The sequence below is a fragment of the Heterocephalus glaber genome, unplaced genomic scaffold (assembly GCF_053883595.1).
Source record: "Heterocephalus glaber isolate CG9 unplaced genomic scaffold, H.glaber_assembly_v1.0 deba00001564, whole genome shotgun sequence".
In the NCBI taxonomy this organism is placed as follows: domain Eukaryota; kingdom Metazoa; phylum Chordata; class Mammalia; order Rodentia; family Bathyergidae; genus Heterocephalus; species Heterocephalus glaber.
Window position 1 is genome coordinate 20,091,289 of NW_028258351.1, and position 21,687 is coordinate 20,112,975.

The 21,687-nt window shown below is 44.2% G+C and overlaps 1 protein-coding gene across 13 annotated transcripts in view; it reads right to left on the reverse strand.

Annotated features, from left to right (window-relative positions):
- Positions 1-21,687, reverse strand: part of Myh10 (myosin heavy chain 10) — a 151,468-nt gene that overhangs the window by 13,592 nt on the left and 116,189 nt on the right. For all 13 annotated transcript variants that reach the window (XM_021238035.2, XM_004857505.4, XM_021238036.2 and 10 more), the window contains 11 exons: positions 18,004-18,141; positions 17,409-17,532; positions 15,743-15,914; positions 14,184-14,396; positions 10,834-10,978; positions 9,181-9,387; positions 6,940-7,044; positions 5,420-5,572; positions 4,760-5,008; positions 3,998-4,210; positions 2,276-2,488 (listed from right to left, as the gene is read on the reverse strand). In XM_021238035.2, coding sequence (XP_021093694.1) covers positions 2,276-2,488; positions 3,998-4,210; positions 4,760-5,008; positions 5,420-5,572; positions 6,940-7,044; positions 9,181-9,387; positions 10,834-10,978; positions 14,184-14,396; positions 15,743-15,914; positions 17,409-17,532; positions 18,004-18,141 — 1,932 coding nt within the window. The remainder of the gene's footprint in view (positions 1-2,275; positions 2,489-3,997; positions 4,211-4,759; positions 5,009-5,419; positions 5,573-6,939; positions 7,045-9,180; positions 9,388-10,833; positions 10,979-14,183; positions 14,397-15,742; positions 15,915-17,408; positions 17,533-18,003; positions 18,142-21,687) is intronic.

Here is a 21,687-nt window from a genome sequence, read left to right on the forward strand (position 1 = left end):
CACAGTCCAGGTGCCACAAAGGCTGTGAAAGACAAAACACAGAGGTCAAGGAGTATGTGGTACAAGGCGCAAGGGGAAAAGTGGGCATAAGCATGTCCTGAAGCTGTGAGGGGCCAGGCCTGCCTTGTGCTGAGCATGTGTTGGCAGTGCTGGGTATTGGGTCTGCAAAGGTGGGCATAGCCTGACTACAGGGGCTTCAGACTCAGGCAGAAACTACATCAGGAAAGAAGGAAGTAGTAAAAATTGTCTGATGGAGAAGGCATAGAATGAGGGCTGACTCAAGAGTATCCTTATGGGGTTGCAGATGAACACAGGAAGCAGTGTGAGCAGGAGACTGATGCAGACAGACTTGGGACCTAGTGACACACCCTAGCGGGCACTCCCTCTGGCCTTCCTTCCTGCAGGCTTCTAGCTGCACAATGGTGATTGGGCATGGTTTAAGAGAGGATGGGAAAAAGTGCTCTTTATTTTTTAAATGGAATCCTAATACCTAAATAACCAGTGATTATGAATGAACCAAAAGTGAGGACCACACATGAAACTGTTGAACTGTAAGTTCAGTCAGCTCACGAGTTCACTGGGGCCATGACGTGAGCTTCCCAGGCCTCCATTTCATGTTCATTCAGGAAGTGCTAATGAAGGCTGCTGTGTCCTAGGTGTGACCAACTGGCAGTGGAGGGGTCTGCTATAGGTGCTGTCCAGGAGTGGAAAAGCCCCTGGCATGGGGGTGGCTATGAAATCAGCACCCTCCTGGGAAGAGAGGGGCTCTGAGTAATGCTAAGAGGCCTGGGGTGAGGGCACAGCTCAACTGGTCCTCTCCAAGGGGAAGAGCAAGGCCTCTCTTGCTCCTGCTTTGGCAGGGAGGAGGAGCAGGGCAGACGAATTTCCCATCACCAGCTCTGTGCTGCAGAGACCTGAGCTACACCTCCAGGCAGATTAACAAGGAGCTCCTCAGGTATACCTACTTCCGTAATATTTTAATTGCAGTGGTTTTCAGATATGACCACAAATTCTTGGTTTTTTTTGGTACCGGGGATCGAACTCATGACTTTCCGCTTTCGAGGCAGGCAGTGGAACCACTAAGCTAAATCCACGGCCCTGATCACAAATTCTTTATGCTCTCTTTTCAAGAATTAAGAGGCTAACGTTCTCTTACATGGGAGCTGGACTTGGTGATTTGGCTCTATGCATGAACAGGATGAAAAGAAAATAACAGTGTGTGACTTGGGAGATGAGGCTGTAAGAGGCAGGGCAGCTTCCTTCTTGCTCGATCCCTTGGATCTCTTCTGAAGGTTCCCTCAGAGACCCAGGGTTGAGGGTGGGAGGCTTGGCCTGGCTCCTGCAAGCTGCTCAGGCCAGCAGATGCTGTACCTGGGTCCAGATCTTCATTGGGCCAGAGTCACCTGCTGAGCTGCTTTGAATTCCTGATCAACAGAAACTGGGACATTGGACTTTTTTTTTTTTGGTACCGGGGATTGAACTCAGTCCTTGCACTTGCGCAGCAGGTGGCCAAACCACTGAGCTAAATCCCCGGCCCTACTGGAAGTATTTTAAGCCACTAACTTTGGGGTAATTTGTAATCCAATGATAAATGCCTATTAAGAATTAATGTCAGCAGAATGAAAATTGCAAAATAAAGCAAAATTAAGTATACCCCAAATCCAAGAAACGTTACCATAAATTCCAAGGGACTGTCAAAATATCTAGCTTTAAAAGTTAACTTTTTTTTTTTTGGTACCAGGGATCAAACTCAGGACCATGCACTTTTGAGGCAGGCCACGGAACCACTGAGCTAAATCCCCGGCCCTAAAAGTTAACTTTTAAATTATAAGCTTAACATACATTCCACAAAGTATACAGATCATAAGTGCTTAGCAACTTCTTAAAAGAAATAATTTAAATTCTGCTTTCTTTCCTCATAAAGAGTGATTTAAGGAGGACCTGTAGTGTGAATGACAGAACCCTGAGGCATGCCATTGACGGTGTGCAGTGTTCTTTCCTCACCCACACACCTCTGAGACACAGAACCTGAACCTAACGCACATTTTCTTGAGATTTCATTGAAGGCTTTTCAGTTGCTAAGTGGCCTGGCTTACTGTAAGTAGCAGAAGTATTGTCTGAGAAGCAGAAAATCTAAACCATTTACCATGACATTCTCAAATGACTAAAAAACTAATTTTATTCCAGCTAATGTGGACAGATAGAGTCCTGAGCCAGAGTGGGCTTAGACAATAGGCACACCTTTGTTCTGGAAGCCATGTTTCCTTTGACTTACCTGTTTGATCAGCAGCCGCTTCTTCTCTTCATTCTGCTCATCTCTGGTTTGCAAGTCCCTCTCAAACTGGGCCTTCATGGCCTGCATGTTGACCTCCAGGCGGAGCTTGGCATCCTCTGTGGCCTGGAGCTCATCTTCTAGCTCCTCTAGCTGGGTCCTCATTTCTTCTACCTGCTGCTCTAGGGCCCGCTTGGATTTCTCAAGTTCATGAACCTGAACCACAGGAAGCATCAAGGAAGAGGTGAACCTTGGCAGAGGCACAAGTTAGGGACAGCAGCTTTCCCACTTAAAGATCTACATGTGGCATGATAGCCACTTTGGTTGCTCTTAGCTGCCCTTTGACACCTGCACACACCCTTCCCTTCTCCTTGAGGGCTGCTATTCATTTCAGAGATACAATTTAAAACTCCAACATCAACTTCTTTATTAATGCGTGTTCTGTAATCATCATTCTGATGATCTTTGAGGTAAGAGCTTCGCAAAGCCAAAGGACAATGAAAACACAGCAGCATTAGAGGAAACTGCATGCTAGCTGGCCACTTGCCTGCTGTGTGTGACAGGTAGGAGGATTCACTTCTTGCTGCAGAAAAGATCACTCGGAATGGAAAGGCCCGCAAATAGACTTGTGAATCTTAAGGTGGGTTGGGCCCAAGAAGCAGGGTTCAGTGGTAAGGAGGCGTGGTTTTTGAGAGCCATGCTACCCCCGACCATGTCAGATCTCACAGAGGTGAGCAGAGGAAGCTTTATGACAGGAGGGTCCATTTTCTAAGCAGTGTCTGGCAGTCAGCAGGCACCAAAGACATGTCTGTGGAATGCCGATGAGAATGTTGATTATGCTAAAGAGAACTACCATGGAGCGGACTGTAGGATTCTTTCTGCACTGTACTGTAATCATAATCATTTCTATTCTGAGGAGCCTCTCCTTGTCTATAGAGGTGGTCCCCCGGGTGCCAGGATGTAGGAAATCCAGCAGGAAGGTTCTCCTGCACTTATGGCATGGCCCATGAAAATGAGTCCTTAACTTTATAGAGGGCTTCATGCTTTTCAAAGCAGCTGAAATAGGGCAAGTATAGTGTCCATGTGACAGATGAAGACATTTAGGCTTAGCAAGTTTAAGAGGCTTCCCACAATCATAATGGAAGCTGGTGGCAGAGCCAAGGTTGGACCCTCACTTCTGAATGCCAGGTCCAAGTTTGTTTTGCTAGCCTCAACGTATTATATACTAAGGGAGGGACAGAAGGTTAAGTAAAAAGCATTGAGGCTCTTGTAGATGTGTACAGAGGAAAGAGGAGCAATGCCATAGAAATTTCCAAAATCTGCACAAACCCCCAAAGCCACAGAAGCCTTCAAGACAAAAGCTGGGGCCTTGCTAGGAAGGCCAGGGCAGAGGAGACTGCAGCCCCTACTCACTTGATCTCAGGGTAGGTAGGTTTGGTAACTACTGGAGACTGCAGAACAGCGAAATACTGTTGTTGAAAGGTCCCCTTCCAGGATGGAGCTGGGGCAGGAGGGCTGGGGCTGAGGGGTGTGCCAGGGCCTGGCAGAGGTAATGGAGAACAGACTGCAGGCCACCTGACTGTTGGCCCTGAAGATGTCAGTGCCCTGTTCACACAGGCCAAAGTGCCCCTGGTCAGCCCTGCTGTGGTTCTGTATCCCTGATTCTTCACTCCCAAGGCTCCATGCCCCAGGGCTGCCTTCCAATGGGGCCCAGAGGTGACTTACATTCTTCCCCACATCATCTTTGGAGCTCATCAGGTCTTCCATGTCTGCTCGGAGCTGCTTGTTCTGCCTCTCAAACTCCTCCTTGGCCTCCAGGGCTTCCTCGAGGGCCCGGGACAGGGACAGGGCTTTAGTTTCTTTCTCTCTGGCCTCTGCTTCTGCCCGGTCCCGCTCTTCTGCATAGCGAGCAGAAATGTTCTTCTCTTCTGCTAACAGCTGCACAATAAGACAATAAAAATAACATTTGCTATGGTATGGCTTACTGCTAAGAGTACTACCAGAGATTGATTGAGGATCCCTAATCTGAACGTCCATGATGCCACAAAAGGAAAATCCCACACCTGCCCTGGGACAGGGGACAGCCAAAACGCAGGTGCACTGAAACATATTGTATAAAACTGCCTTCAGTCCATGAGGATAAGTGTATATAAGACACGAATTTCATGTTTACACAGGGCTCATCTCTCCAAGATATTTAATTATGTAGATGCAAATATTACAAAGTCAGAAAACAATCCTAAATCTGAAACACTTCTGATCTCAAACATTTTGGACAAGTGATATTCAACCTGAATTAGGTTATGGGAGTTTTTGTATTTCACGTTGTGTTCTCTTTTCCAATTTTTATATAAGATTGTATTGTTTTTAAATAAAGAAACATTGTTTTATACCAGAATGCCAAAAAAAAAAGCAAGAGCTCTGCCAGATGGAAACAACATGTGGAGTGGGATCTTGAGCAAGGGAGCCTGGATGCAGACAACCCACCTGATCGAATTTCTTCTGCTTCTTCTCCAAGTTGGAGACGATCTGGCGCTGGTGATCCAGGTCCACTGTTAGGTCGTCGAGCTCCTGCTGCAGGCGGTTCTTGGTCTTTTCCAGCTTGTCATAAGCTAGTGCCTTCTCTTCCAGGCGCTGGCTCAGTGCCTCCACATCTTTCAGAAGCTTCTTTTTGGCTTCTTCCAAACTCTCGATGGTTCCTAAATCATCATCTACTTTCTTCTTGGTATCAGCCAACTGGGTGAGGGGTAAGGAGAAACAAGAATATCAACATTAAAGGATTCAATTAGTTTTTATATGTAAGGAATACAAAAACTTGGTTCCAGTATTATAAATTGACACTGTATGACTTTAAAACAAATGAGTCTTCAATTGTAACATAATTTTTTAGGTAATAATCTCTACAGTGATGACTGGATTGCAACCTTACATAGTTGCCACTGTCCTGTCTTTACTGCCTCCCTCATTATGACCAGCATAGGTTATCAGTATTTGGCTGGGTCCAAGAAAAGATGTGTAGCAGGCTTAATTTAGTACAACCTAATTAAATGCTCCAAATGGGAGTTTGAAACAGTCCTGTCCATCAGGGACGTCAGCTGCCTACAGCATGTATCTAGGGCATCTCAGCTTCCTAAAGAGGGTACTTACCTGGGACTGCAGGGCTAACACCTGCTTCTCCAGGTTCTTCCTGGCCTCTTCCTCCTCCTCCTGCTGCTCTTGAAGACTATTCTTCTCTTCTTCCAGCTGCCGGATCCGGCTGCTCAGGTTCAGTTTTTGGCGTGTCTCCTCCTGAAGGAGCTCCTGTTTAAAAAGTCAGTACTTAAGTTACACTTGGGAGAGGGGAGAATGGAGAAGGGAAGAGAAGTAAAATGAATTAAGATGTGTTATGTACATGTACCAACACCTCACAAGGAATGTAACCATTATATACTGCAAACGTACTAATAAAAATAAAAATTAAAAAAAATTAAGTTACATTAACACCTGGGCTTGAGTCCCAGCACCTGAGTTGGTGATGGTGCTGGTGGATGACCAAAACTAAAAAACCTCAATTAAAAAATTCATGTCATCAAAAACAAAACAAAAGAAAGAGCCTTAGTGGATGAGAAATATCCAGTAACAAACACAAATGACTTAAGAACACCCATGGCACACATGACAATTCTGTAAAGCTCTTAGCTCAGACAAGGCTTTAGGCTCACTGGAGGATGGCAGTTCCTCCCCTGCATCTAGGGTCCAGGCCACAAACACTCCTGCTTTCCTGCATCTTCAGTCCCTTCTCTTCTTCCTTCCATTCCTCAGCCTCAAAACAGGCTGTTGGCATTGCCTGGTAGGATTCTTGGGTATTCCCTCAATTAACTGTCTTTTATATTTTCTGCCAGCTTAACTTCTCTAAAGTGTAAGTGCAAACATGTCTTTTCTGTTACTTTTATACTTGAAAAATTTCAAAGGCATTATGAAGGTTTTTGTGATCTGGCTCTTCTTTTGGTTTTACCGGCTGCGTGTATAACCTAATTACACTGAACTTATTTTCAATGGCCTAACTACCCCATTTGCTGTTTGTCTTAAGATTCTTGTCCCTTTATCCAGCATCTAATCCAGAACCTGCCAAATAAATACCTACAAATACTTGCAAGTTTAATAAAAAATGAGATGTATAACTCCAAGAAAAATGTGCTACATTATCTTTAATTAACTTTTATTTGACACATAAAAATCCCAAATAGATGATTTACTTATTGGACCTGTATGATAAGCAAGCATCAACCTACCCTTTTACAAAATGGATTTAGAACTCTTAGGTCAACAAAATGAAAAACAACCCTAATAAAACAATCTTATTTAAGATAGCAAAATAGGGTTCCATTGGGGTAAATCTTAGTGTGTGTAGCACCATGTGTGTCAGCTAGAGCCATGTCCTGGCCACCTGTACACCTGCAGGACACAGGAGCGTAGGTTCTGTGTCACAGCATTGAGCCTCAGTGGCGATACCTGAGGTAGCAAGGTCAGGTACGATAAAAGATGGCTCCTAATACAAGACTGACATGAAATTAGTAAGTGGGGATATTACCGAGAGCAATTCTAGAGCTGGCAGATTTTAGCAGTCTATATATAATAAAATGTTAGTTATTACTCAAGACTTCTCCTCCCCCGCCCCCCAACAATACCTGTGTATCCTGTAGTTGAGACTCTAGGCTAGCTGCATCCTTAGCAAATTTAACACCTTTCTTCTCTGCTTCTTCCAGAAGGGTTGAGACATTATCCAACTCATTCTGTAGGGAGGAGTAAAAGATTAATTTGATTCAACTGTAAATAGATAAAAAGGATTTGGAATCATAGCTCTTAAACAGAACACAAATGGAGCAGTGTCTGGCATATGTGTAAATTGAAATTGCCAAAGTCAATTAAGGAAGACTTTCACTACCAATGTGGTGTAATCGAAATATATAGTGACTGTTTATAAGAAATTATTACAGTTAAGACACATTGCTAATAATTCCCCTCAAAATACTCCCCTTTGCTTTAAGCACACTTATCCCATCCTTCTTGCAATTTTCTGAAGCAGTTCTGGAAGTCTTCTTTCATGGGTGCCGAGTGCCATCCAACAGAAAGGCAGGCTTGTAAAAACATTACACTGCGTCCTCATCCACCGTATTCATTGCTTCTGGCACTGTGTAGCTTCTGGCTCTTCCTCAAAGTCAAATGCTCATGAAAGGTAAATGTTTTAAATGGATTCAGGACACTGAAGCAGCCACTACAGTGCAACTGAAGACATGAAAGAGGACTTCCAGAACTGCAGCGGAAAGTGGCAAGCACAACGTGTAAGTGTGAGAGATGAGGGGGAGTATTTTGAGGGGGGTTAATGGCGTGTGTTTTACTGTGATAAATTTTTTAAAAATTTCAATAGTCACTGTGTTTTTCAATCACACTGCATAGAACTGGTTGCCTTGAGACAGTGCTCAAGGTGGTGACAGCTGGCCCCGGGACACCTCAGGAAATCTCTTCCTACTGAAAGGACAGGGAGGGTGGCAGTGTCAGGGCTTTCCCCTAACAGTAGTGGACCACCTGGTCCTACTTTCACCATGAAGAAATAAAGATGACAGCAAATCCTTTGAAAGGGTGACAGCTATTCTAAGTGAAGAGGCTGTGAGGCCGGCAGATGTTTATTTTAATCTTTTCCACATCAAGATGCATTAAGCACATGCTTTGTGGTTAAATGTAACTCATTTTCTTTTTAATTTTATTTTATTGGTACATTTTAGGTGTAACTCATTTTCTTACAGAACTTGAAAACGTTATTTTAAGGACTCAAAGAAACTCTAATTCCAGTATTTAGTTAAAAGTTCTTTTAGTGTCTAAGAATCTTGTATTATGTATTTACCATAAATAGTTATTTCTTATGCTCAGATTCCAGAAATAATGTAGTTTTTCTTTTTTCTTTTCCTCCTCAGTTAAGGATAGCTCTAAAATATTTTCCAAAAAGTTTCCCATGGTGTTAAATATTGTATTAATTTTTTTGTGAGGACAGTGGGTACAGAAAGAAGTGGGGAGACTCAGAAGGGACAGAAGCGTGCCCTTTGTTCTCACCCATGCTCTCTCGTCCCGTCAGCAAAGTTAAGTGTGTGGAGGCCACATCTGTATGTACAGTCCAAACCAATGCTGCTTCTCTTCTTACTCTTTAACAACATTCTCCAGAGAGCTCATGTTAGGAGTCTTGGGAACAGTGTGGTAATTTGGAAGGGCTCCGGGGTCAGGAGAAACCCCTGCCTTCAGCCCAAGCTCTGCAGTCTGACAGCCAGTCCCTGGAGGGAGGCAGGCCTATCGAGTCTTTGGCTATCACTCAGGGTTGGGGTGAGGATACAATGGAGGAACCATGTACACAAATGGGGCCTCGTCATAGGCCTGGTATGGCTCAGGCCTGCTAAGTGTCACTCACCTTGCCTCCATGCTGTACAGAGCTCCTAGCACAGCAAGATCTTCCATTTAGGAAGGTCTTTCCAGATGTGCACAGCACACACACAACATGTAAGCTCACACCTTAGGCTGGAGACTGTTCTCCTCACAGAGGCCTACTTGTGCTGCTGCCCCCAGTTGGTGTCTGGGAACCTGGATTTCGAGACTCTCTCATTTCCTAAGGAGTAAGTGTGGCTCACTGTCCCTAACTACTGGTGCCTGACAGGGCTTACGCATACCTGCTTTGCTCCTGGGAGTCCAGAACTGTGATGTGCCTGGCTGAGTGCTTCCATGGCCAGTTCCCACAACAACCTGGGCATGGAGCTCTGACGAGCTCGCACATTATCGTACACCTGCTGCTGGAGGAGCTAACTGCATCCTGTGTGACTGCCCTGGCAGTGTACGCCGGGTTTCCCCAGGATTGCAGCACCCAGAATCAACATGCTCCAGCTTACCTGCAGCTTATTTGCTTTCTCGGCCAGCTCCATCCGGAGCCTGTCTCCTTCTGAGACCTTGGCATGGAGCTCCTGGACCTGGGCATCGAGCTTCTTCCTCTTGTGTTCAGACTCGGCCTTGACCTGTTGCAGCACCTTCACCTCACATGCCAGCTCCTTGTTGTCTGTCTCGAGGCCCTGCTTGTTCTTCTCCAGATTCGCTTTGAACTAGGAGATGGTTGGGAAGAATAATTTATAAGTTCTCTTACAAAACTGCACAAAAAGCACTGTTTGTCTGCAGAAATGTGCACAACAGTCTGCAGGCAATGCTTGTTGAATAAATGAATGAAAAACATCTGTTGTTACTTGGGTGGCAAAAGTTTTACATGAGGAATGCCCCATACACACTGCTTGGGGTTGGGCAGCTATAGATTTTTAGAGGGCCATGGCACCATGCAATTCTCCTTGTCCATGCAAGAAGGGGGAACTGTATATATCATATAACAACTACCAAATCTTGTTAGTTTAACAACATTTGTAAGACAGGTGTGGTGTGTATGCCTATAATCCCACCTACTCAGGAGGTTGAGACAGGAGGATCACAAGTTCAAGAGCAGCCTGGGCAAACACAGACCCTGTCTCAAAATAACGTAAGAAGACTGTGTGTGTGCGCATGTGTGCGTCTGAGTAGTAGAGTCCTGGGCTACCACCACAAGGTCCTAGACTCAATCTCCAGCACCACGAAAAAATAACCCCTCTCTAACATGAGTAAGCATCATGGTATGGGGTGGTCACAGCAGGGAGGGTCTCTGAGGACTGCTGCAGGGAGGAGATGGGGCTCCATGAGCCTCTGGGGCCAGACTGCCTGGCTTCAGCCTGCCTTTGTGCTTACTAGCTATGTGGCCCTGGCCTATTTACCTTCTACTGTTGCACCTTTTTCCTCACCCTTTAAATGAAAGTACCCCATCAGGCTGTAAGCAAAGCTAAAGAGGCAGTGCAGGCAGAGGACATAGCACAGTGACTGATCTACTCTTGTGTAAAAATGCAGTACCACTGTCATCGCCTTTGTTAAAAGGTGGCGTGTGGCCAGGCAGAGAAGAGAAAGACAGGGAAAGCAGACAGAAAAGGCATGAAGAAAAGATGACTCGGAACTAAGGAGGAAGAAGACACTGGTGTGCACAGGTTGGGGGAGGAGTCGGAGGCTAGAAAGCCTGGATGAGCTGGGCTTTCACAGGGATGAATGGCAACCATGTGACAGCTCTGAGGTGAGATGAGGCAGGAAAGAAGAAGAAGGGAAATACAAACACAAGGAACGCTCAAAGGGAACACCCACAGGACGGTGACTTCCTGGCAGCAGATGAATGAGAATGACTGTGAAAGCATTCAGGGCTGAGTGCTAAGCCCTGGGGAGAAGGATATCAGAACTGGGGAAGGGCGTGTGATATGAGGTGATAGCTGGATCCACTCCGTTCTTCTAAAGAGTCCAATCAAGGGCACATGGCTTTCTGCCCCAAGGGATGTGCTTTTTGGAAGTAGCTACCACCTTCTGAGCAACCGGGTTCCCTGTCAGGCTGGCACAGTGCCTTGCAGAGGCCCAGAACGCATCAGTGTGCTGAGTGAAGCGGCCACACAGTAGGGGGCCTGTCTTATGGGCACACAGCCAGGGTCCCTCACCCTCTTGGCCTGCTCCAGCTGCTCAGAGAGCTCCTCCAGTGCTGTTGCATGTCTTTGTCTCATGTCCTGGATTTGAGCTTCATGGTTCTTAGTTTCTTCCTCAAGAGCTTTCTTCAGCTCTGCCACCTCCTGTTCCCGTTTGGTGCTAGAGAAACATTTTTATAGAATAAAGATCAGAATTAGTCAACTAACATATTTTTAAAAAGTGCTATTTTTGTTTTAACCCTTATAGCAATTCTTTTGATAAATATCGGACACAATGCTCCAGTAAGCTGGCACATCCATCACTGTGATGTTACAAACCCTTCTAGAACCAGCGCAACTTCCCTTCCACATCTGACTCACAACCCAGATATCTTTAAGGGTCTTCAGATTGTTCTGGGCAGTCTGGATTCATTGTGGGTCAGGAACTGGTAAACACAAGGTGCCAAACTGCCAGCCACAGCCTCAGCAGACTTCAACAGATCCAGAAGGTAATCCCAACAGGCTAAGTTTTGGGTTTGGGGAGAGGAAGAGGAGGAGGCAGGCTGAAAGGCCACGTTCCTGGTTCAGAAAGGCTCTCTGGTGTTTCACAGAACAGAGCAGGCAGTAAGACAAGAGATAGGAATGTTCTGAGCAAAACTGAGGTTCTACTTAACCCGCATTTAAGTACAAAATCATATCAGTGTTACATACCTCTGCATGGCTAATATTTTTCTAATTATCTACTATATACACTGGGTAACTTGAACAACCAAGTTATTTTACTAACATGAATTAGTGACACAGCTACCACCCAATCACAAGTCATTCTTTAAGATTTTCAACCTGAGCACTGTAAGTATAATATTTAACAGACTGAAACCAAGGGCTGGGCCTAGCATGCCTTGAACTGTGGGTTCCATCCCCAGCACTACAGGGGGAAAACCCCCAAACAACAAAGACTCAAACCAGTAAGACCAACACAGTACCACTCCTGCTAAGACCTATGTTACTACTGTTTCATTAGCTGTAGCTCATAATTCTGAAGCATATTGCTGGCAAATTTGTTGTATACTTTAAGATGCTGATTCCTGCATAGACACATTTTCTCCCCTCTCCAGTGGAGCTGCGAGATCTTAAGGGTTGAGATCACTGCCAAGAGAAAAGGCTTCTGTGGCTGCCAGCTTTGTGGTCACACATTGCCCAGACACAAGGAATCATTGAAGATTCTTTGTGGTTCAGCCCAGCTCAGCCACACGTCTCAGTGGCTCGGCTGGTCGTCAAACACACGTGGTCTGGCCTGGCCTCTGCCTGGTGTCCATCAAGATTACTTCAGTTCACCCTGGTGTTTTTTATTTATCAGTCTTCCATACAATCTCCCCTGCCTACCCCTTATCTCTTGGGTGAGTAGCTCTGCTCTTGATCTCCACTTGAACGCAAAAAGGACCTTTTTACCTTTCTCTCCCCCTGGGTCAACAACCCAATTCTTTTCAGTCTCTCATCGTAACTCCTACACTTGATCTTAGCCAAAAGGCCGAGAAGTGATCTCTCAGATCTCTCATTGTAACTCCTAACAAGACTTAAAATGCGGAAGAGAATTTAATTTGCTGAAGTCCCTCCCACTTTTCTGGTACTGGGATTGAATCCAGGGCCTTCAAACTGAGCAACACTCTCAGCGTTGTTATTTTTAAATTTTGAGATAAGGTCTCAATAAGTGGCTAAGTTGCCTGGGCTGGGCTCCAACTTGAGATCGTCCTGCCTCAGGCTCCCAGAGCACGGAGATTATAGGGATGTGCCACCACGCCTTGTTGGGACCATTATTTTTATGCTCATCATGTGATGCACAATTCAGGGAAGAACCAGATGAAAGTAGGTCCTTAGCAAGACTAGCACACATCTGAGCGGCAAGTGATCAGATTCTTCACAAAACAGAATCAGTGAGTGCTGTAGTTCAGCACTTGCACATATCATTTGTTTTCTTCCTGTGGCACTTGGGACCAAACCCAGGGCTTCAGAGGTGATAGGCAAGCATTCCCACTGAGTACAATCCAGCCCTGTTTTTTAAAAACTTTTTTTTAAAAAAAAAACCAAAAAACAAGAATTGAATGTGAAAAATGATTAGAATCTTTTTTCTACTTGATCAAAAGCCCCCAAAGTTTAGTTCAGTGGTTTCCAGATTTTAAAAACAGCAGATCTTTTGAAGGGAACCCAGTGCTTAAAACTGCTAAAACTCCTGAGGGGACAGGAAGCCTCTAACTGTCTGGTTCAGATGGGCTCCAACCATCTATGTGGGAAACATGGGCTGGGAACGACACTCATTAGCCTCTGAACTGCTGCTACAGAAGTACACGTTCATGGTCAAAATTGTGGATGTACATCATTAAGCTCTCCATCTGTTTCCTTACCCCTGAGTGCTCTGGAAACTGATCTGATCTTGGTCTCACTGCTCTGTAGATACCGTAATTTCATCCTGTCCACATCCAGGTTTCCAGCTGCTGGGTGGACCCAGATGACCACACCCTGTCTGTCCAGGTAAGAGGCTGCCTTTGATCACCCACCTCCCTGGTTGCCCCAAGTTGTTTTTACCCGAGACACCTGTTTTCATGACTTTCTCTGTCCCTGCTTTTATTCCAGCCCTTGGCACCTCCCCAAGTGATGGGCTACTCTTCTCTCACAACCCAGTGGCCAGCAGGACTGCCACCTAGCTGGGATTCCTGGGTAACAGACAGGCTGAGTCTGGAGGAGGGAGGAGATGCTCACAAGAGGCTGAGCAGCACGCTGGACCATCTCCCCCCACCTCTTTACACGGCTCCAGCACAGCTGTGAGAATGACATCCACTGGCCTGATCTGTGCACCACCACTCCGAGGCTGATGTGCACAGGTCCTGTGGACCTGACTGCCTTCACCATGTATGCCACTGTGGGCCTGCACCTGGCCCTGTGCACACCTGAGGACCTGCACTCACCCTTCTGCCTGTCTCTGTGTCTGCACATCTCCTTGCTCATCTGCTGCTGTCCACGCCACCTGGTACTGTTGGCAGATGGCTGAGCACCCATTGGCTACTCTGTACTTATTGCATCTCTCCTCTCAATAGGCCTCTTTCCAGCCCTCTCTCTGTTCCTGTCGTTGCGTAACATCCACCACTGGCTATGACTTTCTGACCACATTCTGCTGGGCCAGGGCAGGTATTTCTGCCCATTGACTGGCTTGTTTCTGACCTTTGTTAATTCATCATTGTTCCATCTGCCATCACTCCCAGGAGGGAGAAAGGATACTCAGAATGACATCTTAGAGAAAATGTACTGTGTCCCAAAATGGCATCTCCATAGCGCCGGCAGGGGCTGCTGAGAGCCTGCAGTGCCAGGTGGTGGCCCGTTTCCACACTCACCGAAGTTCCTGCTGGGCTGCTGTGGTGTCCAGAGTGTCCTCCAGCTCTGTTTTCAGAGCTTCCAGCTCCTCACTCAAGTCCCTTTTCTGCTTTTCTGCCTTGTTCCGTGAAGCCTTCTCAGACTCAAAGTCTTCCTGAAGTTCGGCAATTTGGGCCTGCAGCTCTCGCACAACTTTCAGTGCATTATTCTTGTGCAGTGTCTCATCGTCACCTCTGTTGAAACAGCAAGGCCCAAGAGGCACTCAGGACAGTGTCCTGATGGGCGGTGTCCCCACCCTCTCCAGGAGGGGGCGCCAGTTACACCTCCTTCTGCTGGGATATGACAGGCCCCCAGGTCAGTAGCCTGGGCAAGGCCCTGAAGCTGGTAGTGGGAGCCAGAATTAGAATCAAGCCCAGCACCCTTGCCAATGGACTGTAATTCTCCATTTAAAGGTGGGGCAATCTCACTTGAATGATTAGAATATTTACCAATGTTCCTCCAAGTGTTGCTGTAGTCACAGCACTGCTGGCTGGAGGTAGCAGTCTAGCCCACCAGCTTGGAGTAAATATACAGATTCAAGAACGCTTGTGGGACACAGAAGAGAGGACTGCTACCTTCACACTTGTCACTCACTGTGTTCCTCTTGAGGGTCTTTGTACTTACATCTGTGGTTTAAATGTCAGTAAGGATTTCTTTTTTTTCTTTTTCTTTTTTTTTTTGGTACTGGGGATTGAACTCAGGACCTCATGCTTGCAAGGCAGGCACGGTGCCACTGAGCTAAATCCCCAGCCCGGGAAGGACATCATCAGCATCTTTTTTTTTTTTTTTTTTGGTACCAGGAATCAAACTCGGATCCTTACACTTACAAGGCAGGCGGCAGCGGAATCAGTAGGGATATCTGACAGTGCAGTTGGACTGTTTGAGGTGAGGAAGGGAGAAGCTGATAGATATGACAGTGACTGGTGAAAAATGTAATCTGTGTTCTTATAAATGAAAAGAGCTCGTCTCTAAGTGGAAAAGCAGCTGATTTGGCCAGAATACCAGTGATAAGGGCCATAGAGAACTTTTTATTAAGATGTTGATTATAACTAATTATAAATTAAATTCCAAGTTCTATGACCATGTAGCCAAATATTCTTTAAAAAGAAATAAAATATCAGAAATATGTTGAGTGTATATGATATATACTCTAAAACCAAATGGTTTAGAACTGTAAGATATGCTATAGGTGAAAAATAATTTTCTTGAAAGATCCAAAGGATACTGAAACTAATCTGTAATGTAGAGAAAACAAAACATTTGACATGATAAAATTTGTTCTGGTGTGAATTTCCCAGGATTTCATGGTATTTACATATAAATTCATGATATTTACATATAAATATGGACAATGGTTTGTGAGATCTTTTTGCTGCCCTGACACAAAATTATGTACTCCTGGGTTTTTCATGAACTTATGTCATATCCAATAGCAAGTAAACCACACCTCACTCCCCGGGGCCTTTCCTATGCATCTGGATGTGACACACACTGCCGGAACTCTGGCTGGCAGCAGCGTGCTCCTCCCAGAATGACAGACCTGGCCAATGCCCCCTGAAGCTCCTCCTCCTTCTTGGCTAGCTGGATTTTGAGCTCATCGACCTGGGCTTGGAGCTCAGCAATCTGGTCCTGCAGGTCAGTTGTTTCACCATCAAGTTTCCTCTTGGCCTTTTCTAGTTCCTGACGAGTCTTCTCTTCCTTCTTCAAGCGTTCTTTAAGGCAAGAGGAAAGAAGTTCTTCAACACATCAAAAGACCTATGCCACCATATGGACACACACCAAGTGTTGTGTAATGTACATGTACCAACTCCCCATGATGAATGTAATTGTTATGTACTGCCAACATGAATTCATAAAAATTTTAAAAATTGAACTCCCCACAACAAAACCAAGATGTGAACTGATCAAAGCTAAGAATAAGCCATTGTATTTTAAGACATGTTGTTGCCTTGCTTAGTCATTTGAAACCCAACAAGATCAAATTAGTGAGACAAATCAATTCAAGGTCAGAATTTTAAGGAGGAAGTCCCATAGAGCCTAAGGATATCCCTTCTTGGAAAGGGAGACCATGCTGTAAGAGCCGAAGTGATCTGGAACCATCCCATGTCAAAACCATCACTGTGCTCAGATCTGGAAAGTGGCCCAGCAGGTGCCACAGCTGTGTCAGTCACTTCCTGAGCTCCAGACTCCCTTTGGTGGGAATCCCTGGCTTGAACTGCCCCCAAGCACTGGGGCAGAAAGGACAGAGGACCAGCAAGGGAGGGCTGTGCACCTCCCCACCATCCCCTCTACACTTCTATGGTGGCTCCTTCATTAAGTCCAGTGACCTGTTCTGTTTACATGGTTTCCTCACAACAGGTAACCTGTGGGCCTTGGGTTCTCCAGCAGGAGCCCAGTGCTGAGAGGAAGAGACAAGGTTGATCAGACAGCAAGAGAAAAACAGGCACATCTGTTTTATGGGGACTTCCTTAGCAGAGGGATTATGTATGGGTAAAAATGGTTTATGAAAAGAATCTCATACTGACATTCTATCTTTTGTTGATACTAAACAAAAAAGCCAAAACCAATTCTCTTTAAGTGTTTTCTCAAAAACCCCAAGCTCATTTTCTCCCACCATAAAAGCACATTTGGAAAGAAGTGGGTGTACCCCGGCAGCGCCTGAGCAGAGCTGTGACGTCAGCCATCAGCCACTCAACCGCCCTCTGCTGATGACCCACACCTCTCTGTCAGTTCAAGGAAAAGTCTTCTATATGCTCTATAACTTCCAGCCTCAGTGATTTCTTTTGCAGCAGTCCTAATCCTAAACCTAACCCTACTTTTGCCATCAGAGTGAGACATCATTACCCTTGGTGGTTTTTCCTCTGTCCTGCCAGTTTCTATGTCAGGGGCTGTTCCCTGTGGGTTTTTAGATCAGACACCCAGAACAGCTGATGTTCTGTGGATTTCAAATAAGACCACCAAAGGCAGTATCTTCCAGTATGGTACCAAACTTTAAAAAGTAAAACTATTTTTATGCTATTCCATCAGAAATACAAAGTGACTAGGCAGGACAGAATAAGCTGGAAGAGATCTGTTATAGTGAACCTAAAATGAAGGCTTTTATCACCAGTAGTTACCTGTGCTTCCTACGACAGCATCTCCAATTAAAGTAAAATCTCAACACACTCATGGCCTCTTTCAAAACTTCTCTAGCCCCAAACACTGACCTTCCAAGTCTGAGATCATCACTTCTTGCTTATTCCTGATTTTGGCTAAGTTTTTTGCCTTTTCTTCCTCTTCAGCCAGCTGAGAGGAACACTCAGCAATGCGATCTTCCATGAGTTTCTTCTCCTGAATAGAGAAAATTGACTGTTTCAGAAAAGGCATTCAAAATAACAGCTTGGGTTTGGTATTACTCAGAAAGAAAAATCAACTTTCTTTGGTGAAGAGAAAAGTCACACTGGCCCTTCCTCCCCCAGCAGATGGCATCCTGCAGAGGCAGGGGCCCCTGGCCCATGAGCCTGCTGGGGGCTGAGCCCACACTAGAGCTGGCACAGATGGGAACAAGTCATCAGTGACAGCCATTGTGCACAAAATGCACAAGTTAAAAGTCTACAGGATTCAAAGGGTAACTGGTAGATTTATAAAGCTGAACAGTGTCCTGTGTCTTTAGAAATGTAGACAGGTAGAGATTTACAAGAAAACTAAGTCAATGAACCTAAAATCTTCTTGAGAATTTTCCGTTGGAGACCACATTCCAGGAGTTCAACACAGGGATCTCCTGGATTCTAAAATCAGCTTTTTATGAAACAAATCCCTTACTTTGACAAACTTGGAGTTTTGGTCCTCAAGAAGGAGAATCTCCTCTTCCATCTTCTTGATTTTAGCCTCTGCCGTCACCTTCTCCAGCTGCAGCTTCTGCCGGGCCCCTTCTTCCTCATCTAGCTGCTCTTCCAGGTCCTGGTGAGGAAGAATCCATGGTCAGTGTCCTCGCTTCTGAACGAGAGTCCATGGCACACTCAGTGTGCACAGCAATGCATGCAAGTGAGACACTCCCTTTGGATTTCCAAGTGGCATTTAAAAAATACGAAACAGATTTATTTGTACCATGTACATGTTAAAGTACAAAGTGGTTCAACATCACTGGTCATTCGAGAGATGCAAATGAAAACAACACTGAGATTCCACTTCACTCCAGAAAGAATGGCTGCTATCATGAAATTAACCAGTAACAAATGCTGGTGGGGCTGTGGGGAAAGAGGAACCCTGCTCCAGTGCTGGTGGGAGTGTAGACTGGTGCAACCACTGTGGAAATCAGTATGGAGATACCTCAAAGAACTAGGACTGGAAGTCCTATTTGACCCTGCTATTCCACTGTCGGGGATCTTCCCGAAAGAATTAAAAGAATCACACCACAGTGATATATGTGCACCCATGTTCTTAGCAGCACAGTTTGTGATAGCTAAAACTTGGAAACAGGCCAAATGCCCATCAACTGGAGACTGGATAAAGAAAATGTGGTTTTTTAATAAATGGAGTACTACTCAGCCTTAAAAAATGATAAATTAGAGACATTTATAGTGAAGTGGATGCACATTGAGGCAATACTCTTAAGTGAAATAAATAGGACACACATGTATAAATACCGAATAGTTTCTCTGGTGTGAGAAACTGAAAGTGTAAATAAGGACTAAATGTATAATAGGTAATGTGAAATAGGAAGAAAAGGGGCAAAGGGGAAGGGAGTGGGAGGGCTAGGGGAAAGGATAGAAGGGAATGGGATTAATATGAGAAAATGGAAAAATAGGAACAAATTCTTTGTAAATAGGGAGGAATGGAGGGGTTGAAGGGAGGGCTGGGCAAGGGTGAAAAATAAAAACCAAGAGAGACTAGTAAAGGTGCAAATTTCCAATGATGAATGTCATTATATTGTATACCTAAAATGTACCAATGATTAGAATGAATAATCGATAATGCAAAATAGGAAGAAAAGGTCCAAAGGGGTAGGGGTAGTGGAAGGGGCAGGGGAAAGGAAAGAAGGGAAAGGAAAAATGTTGAGAAATGGAGAAAATGGAAAAAAAGTCTTTGTAAATAGGGAAGGGTGGAGGGCATGAAGGGAGGGCTAAGAATGGGGAAAAAATAAGAACCAAGATGCATTATGTAAAGGTACAATTCCCAATGAGAAACGTTAATTGTGTTGTGTACCTACAATGTACCAATAAAAGAATTTAATTAAACAAAACAAAACAAAACAAAACAAAAAACCAAAGTGGCTTGGATCTTTCTGAAAGCCAACATGGCAAAGTGTAGCAAGCTTTGCAACTGGTCATCTCTTAAAAAAACCAGCAATTTCACAAGAGTGTCAGATGTTACTTGTATAAAAAAAGTATTGTGAAGGGTTATGTGTAATAATGAAAAACTATGAACATGTTATAAAAAGGGTCTTGGTAATTAAGTGTTGGTACATTTGTAAAATGGAATAACATGGTCCTATTTTGCAATGAATGACAGGGAATATGAGCAATACAGTAGAACTACATCAAATACGTATTTAACTTAGTTGAATTCAACTGTACATGTTCAAAGAGACAAGAAAGAGAACATGAAACAACAGTTCCAATCAGTGAGAAATTAGCTGTCTCAGTTCCAGTGCCATTTTCCCAAGATGAGCATCTTACCCAACTAAGCGGAGGTCTAGGATTTAATTTATTTTTACTATAAAACGCTTACTTTTATTTCACACCCTATATTACTCAATATATATATTAGTGAACAGAGTGTACATACAAATCAGTGTATGGCTAATTTAGCAAATTTTCAAGAGTAATTTTGTCTAAGTAATTTACTCATGGTTAATTTTAGACTGAAACCCTTACAAAAGATGAATTTTATATTTTGGGGAAACTGAATAAATATCTAAGCACACAGAGTCATACAGTGAGCCCTACCCACATGCCTCATGCCAGCCTTAACAAGCATCAACTCGTGTTCAGGACATTTCATCCAGATCCCTCTTCTCCCTTCTCTCCTGGCTTATATGGAAGTAAATCCCAGATGTTCTATTTCATCTGAAAAAATCTCTAGGCTGTATCTCAAAGAAATAAAGATGTTGTGAGTGACCAATATGTCTTGTGAGACTCCCATAATCTCTAGGTTTCCCTATGTTCCTTCTCCTCTGTCTCTCTCTGTTATTTTGCCTGCCGACTCCTATAGTCTTGATTTTACTAACTGCATTCCTGTCCTGTACACTCATACGATGACAAAATAAGATAAACTAACAGTATGTATAATTTCAATGAATAAATGAATCCATACACATCTTTTTAGAATAATGCAACAAGAGTAGAGGTAATGAGGAGGAAGGCTCTTTGTACTTTCACTTCTGCAGTAATGATTTAGTAATACTAAAATGAAGAAATTAATCTTAAAAACAAACCAAACAAAAATCAGTTCTAGTAGTTGTGGTTGGAAAGGGGGCAGGTTACAAAGTCTTAGTCCCTAGTGGGTGGGTGTGGGGAGGCAAGGTAGGGTGTTCCCAGGGTCATGTGGTTAATAAGGAACCTCTGACATTCCCAAAGAGAAAAATAACCTAATACTTAATAAATACCTTCTTAAAATTTATAACCATAGTACCACTAAGGTTTAATAATCCCCTATTTTTAAATAATAGATTTATCTTTTGAATAAAGTCCTAGAATTAGAATTGCTGGATTGCAGAGTAGGTACTTTTTATAGCTTTTATGATATTCTAGTAGTCTATTATGAGGTATGTGAAAGCTGTTTGTGTTGAAGAATGAAAGCAAAGTGTCTGGCTGATTTACTACACAGGGTGTTCGCGGTTTTGACAAATGTCTGAACTGTCTGTGCTTTGCAGAGACAAGTGAGGGGTGAGAAAATGCAACGGGAAAAATATTCCTGGAGGAAATTCTGATACTGGGCCCATGAAGCAGTGGCGGCAGATGTTTACACCCGACATAGGCACATCTTGAGAGAGGGTGCTGGAGGGAGGTAGGAGAAAAGGAGGTGGATGTGTCCTAGGGTGTGGACAGAATAACCATCACCTGTATCATCTGTCTGGGTATCCAACCATGTGTTAGTTGTGCTTCGTGTGACTATACCTTATATTTCAGAAAGAAAGTACCAGGAAGGGCTAAACTGTACTACCATCAGTGTTGAACATTTCTTATGAACCAAGCCACTTAGCAGATACCTGTCCAGTGAGTGGAGAGAGCACCAGAATTACTAATGGCAACATAAAGAACCAGTTAGGTCCGCTACAGAATGCTACAGACCCTGGGGGTGGTGATAGTTTCTGTTTGTATACTGTACATAAAGAGTATTCCTATACAAAATAACAAATCTATGTTCCCCAAAAAACTATTATTACAGTTGAGCTTCAAATGAAGGGTAGGTATACATAGTCCAGAATCCATTGCTTCTTCATAGCCAAAGAATCCAAACACAGCTTCTATTTATTTGAAAATACAAAATATAATTCTAAGTAAA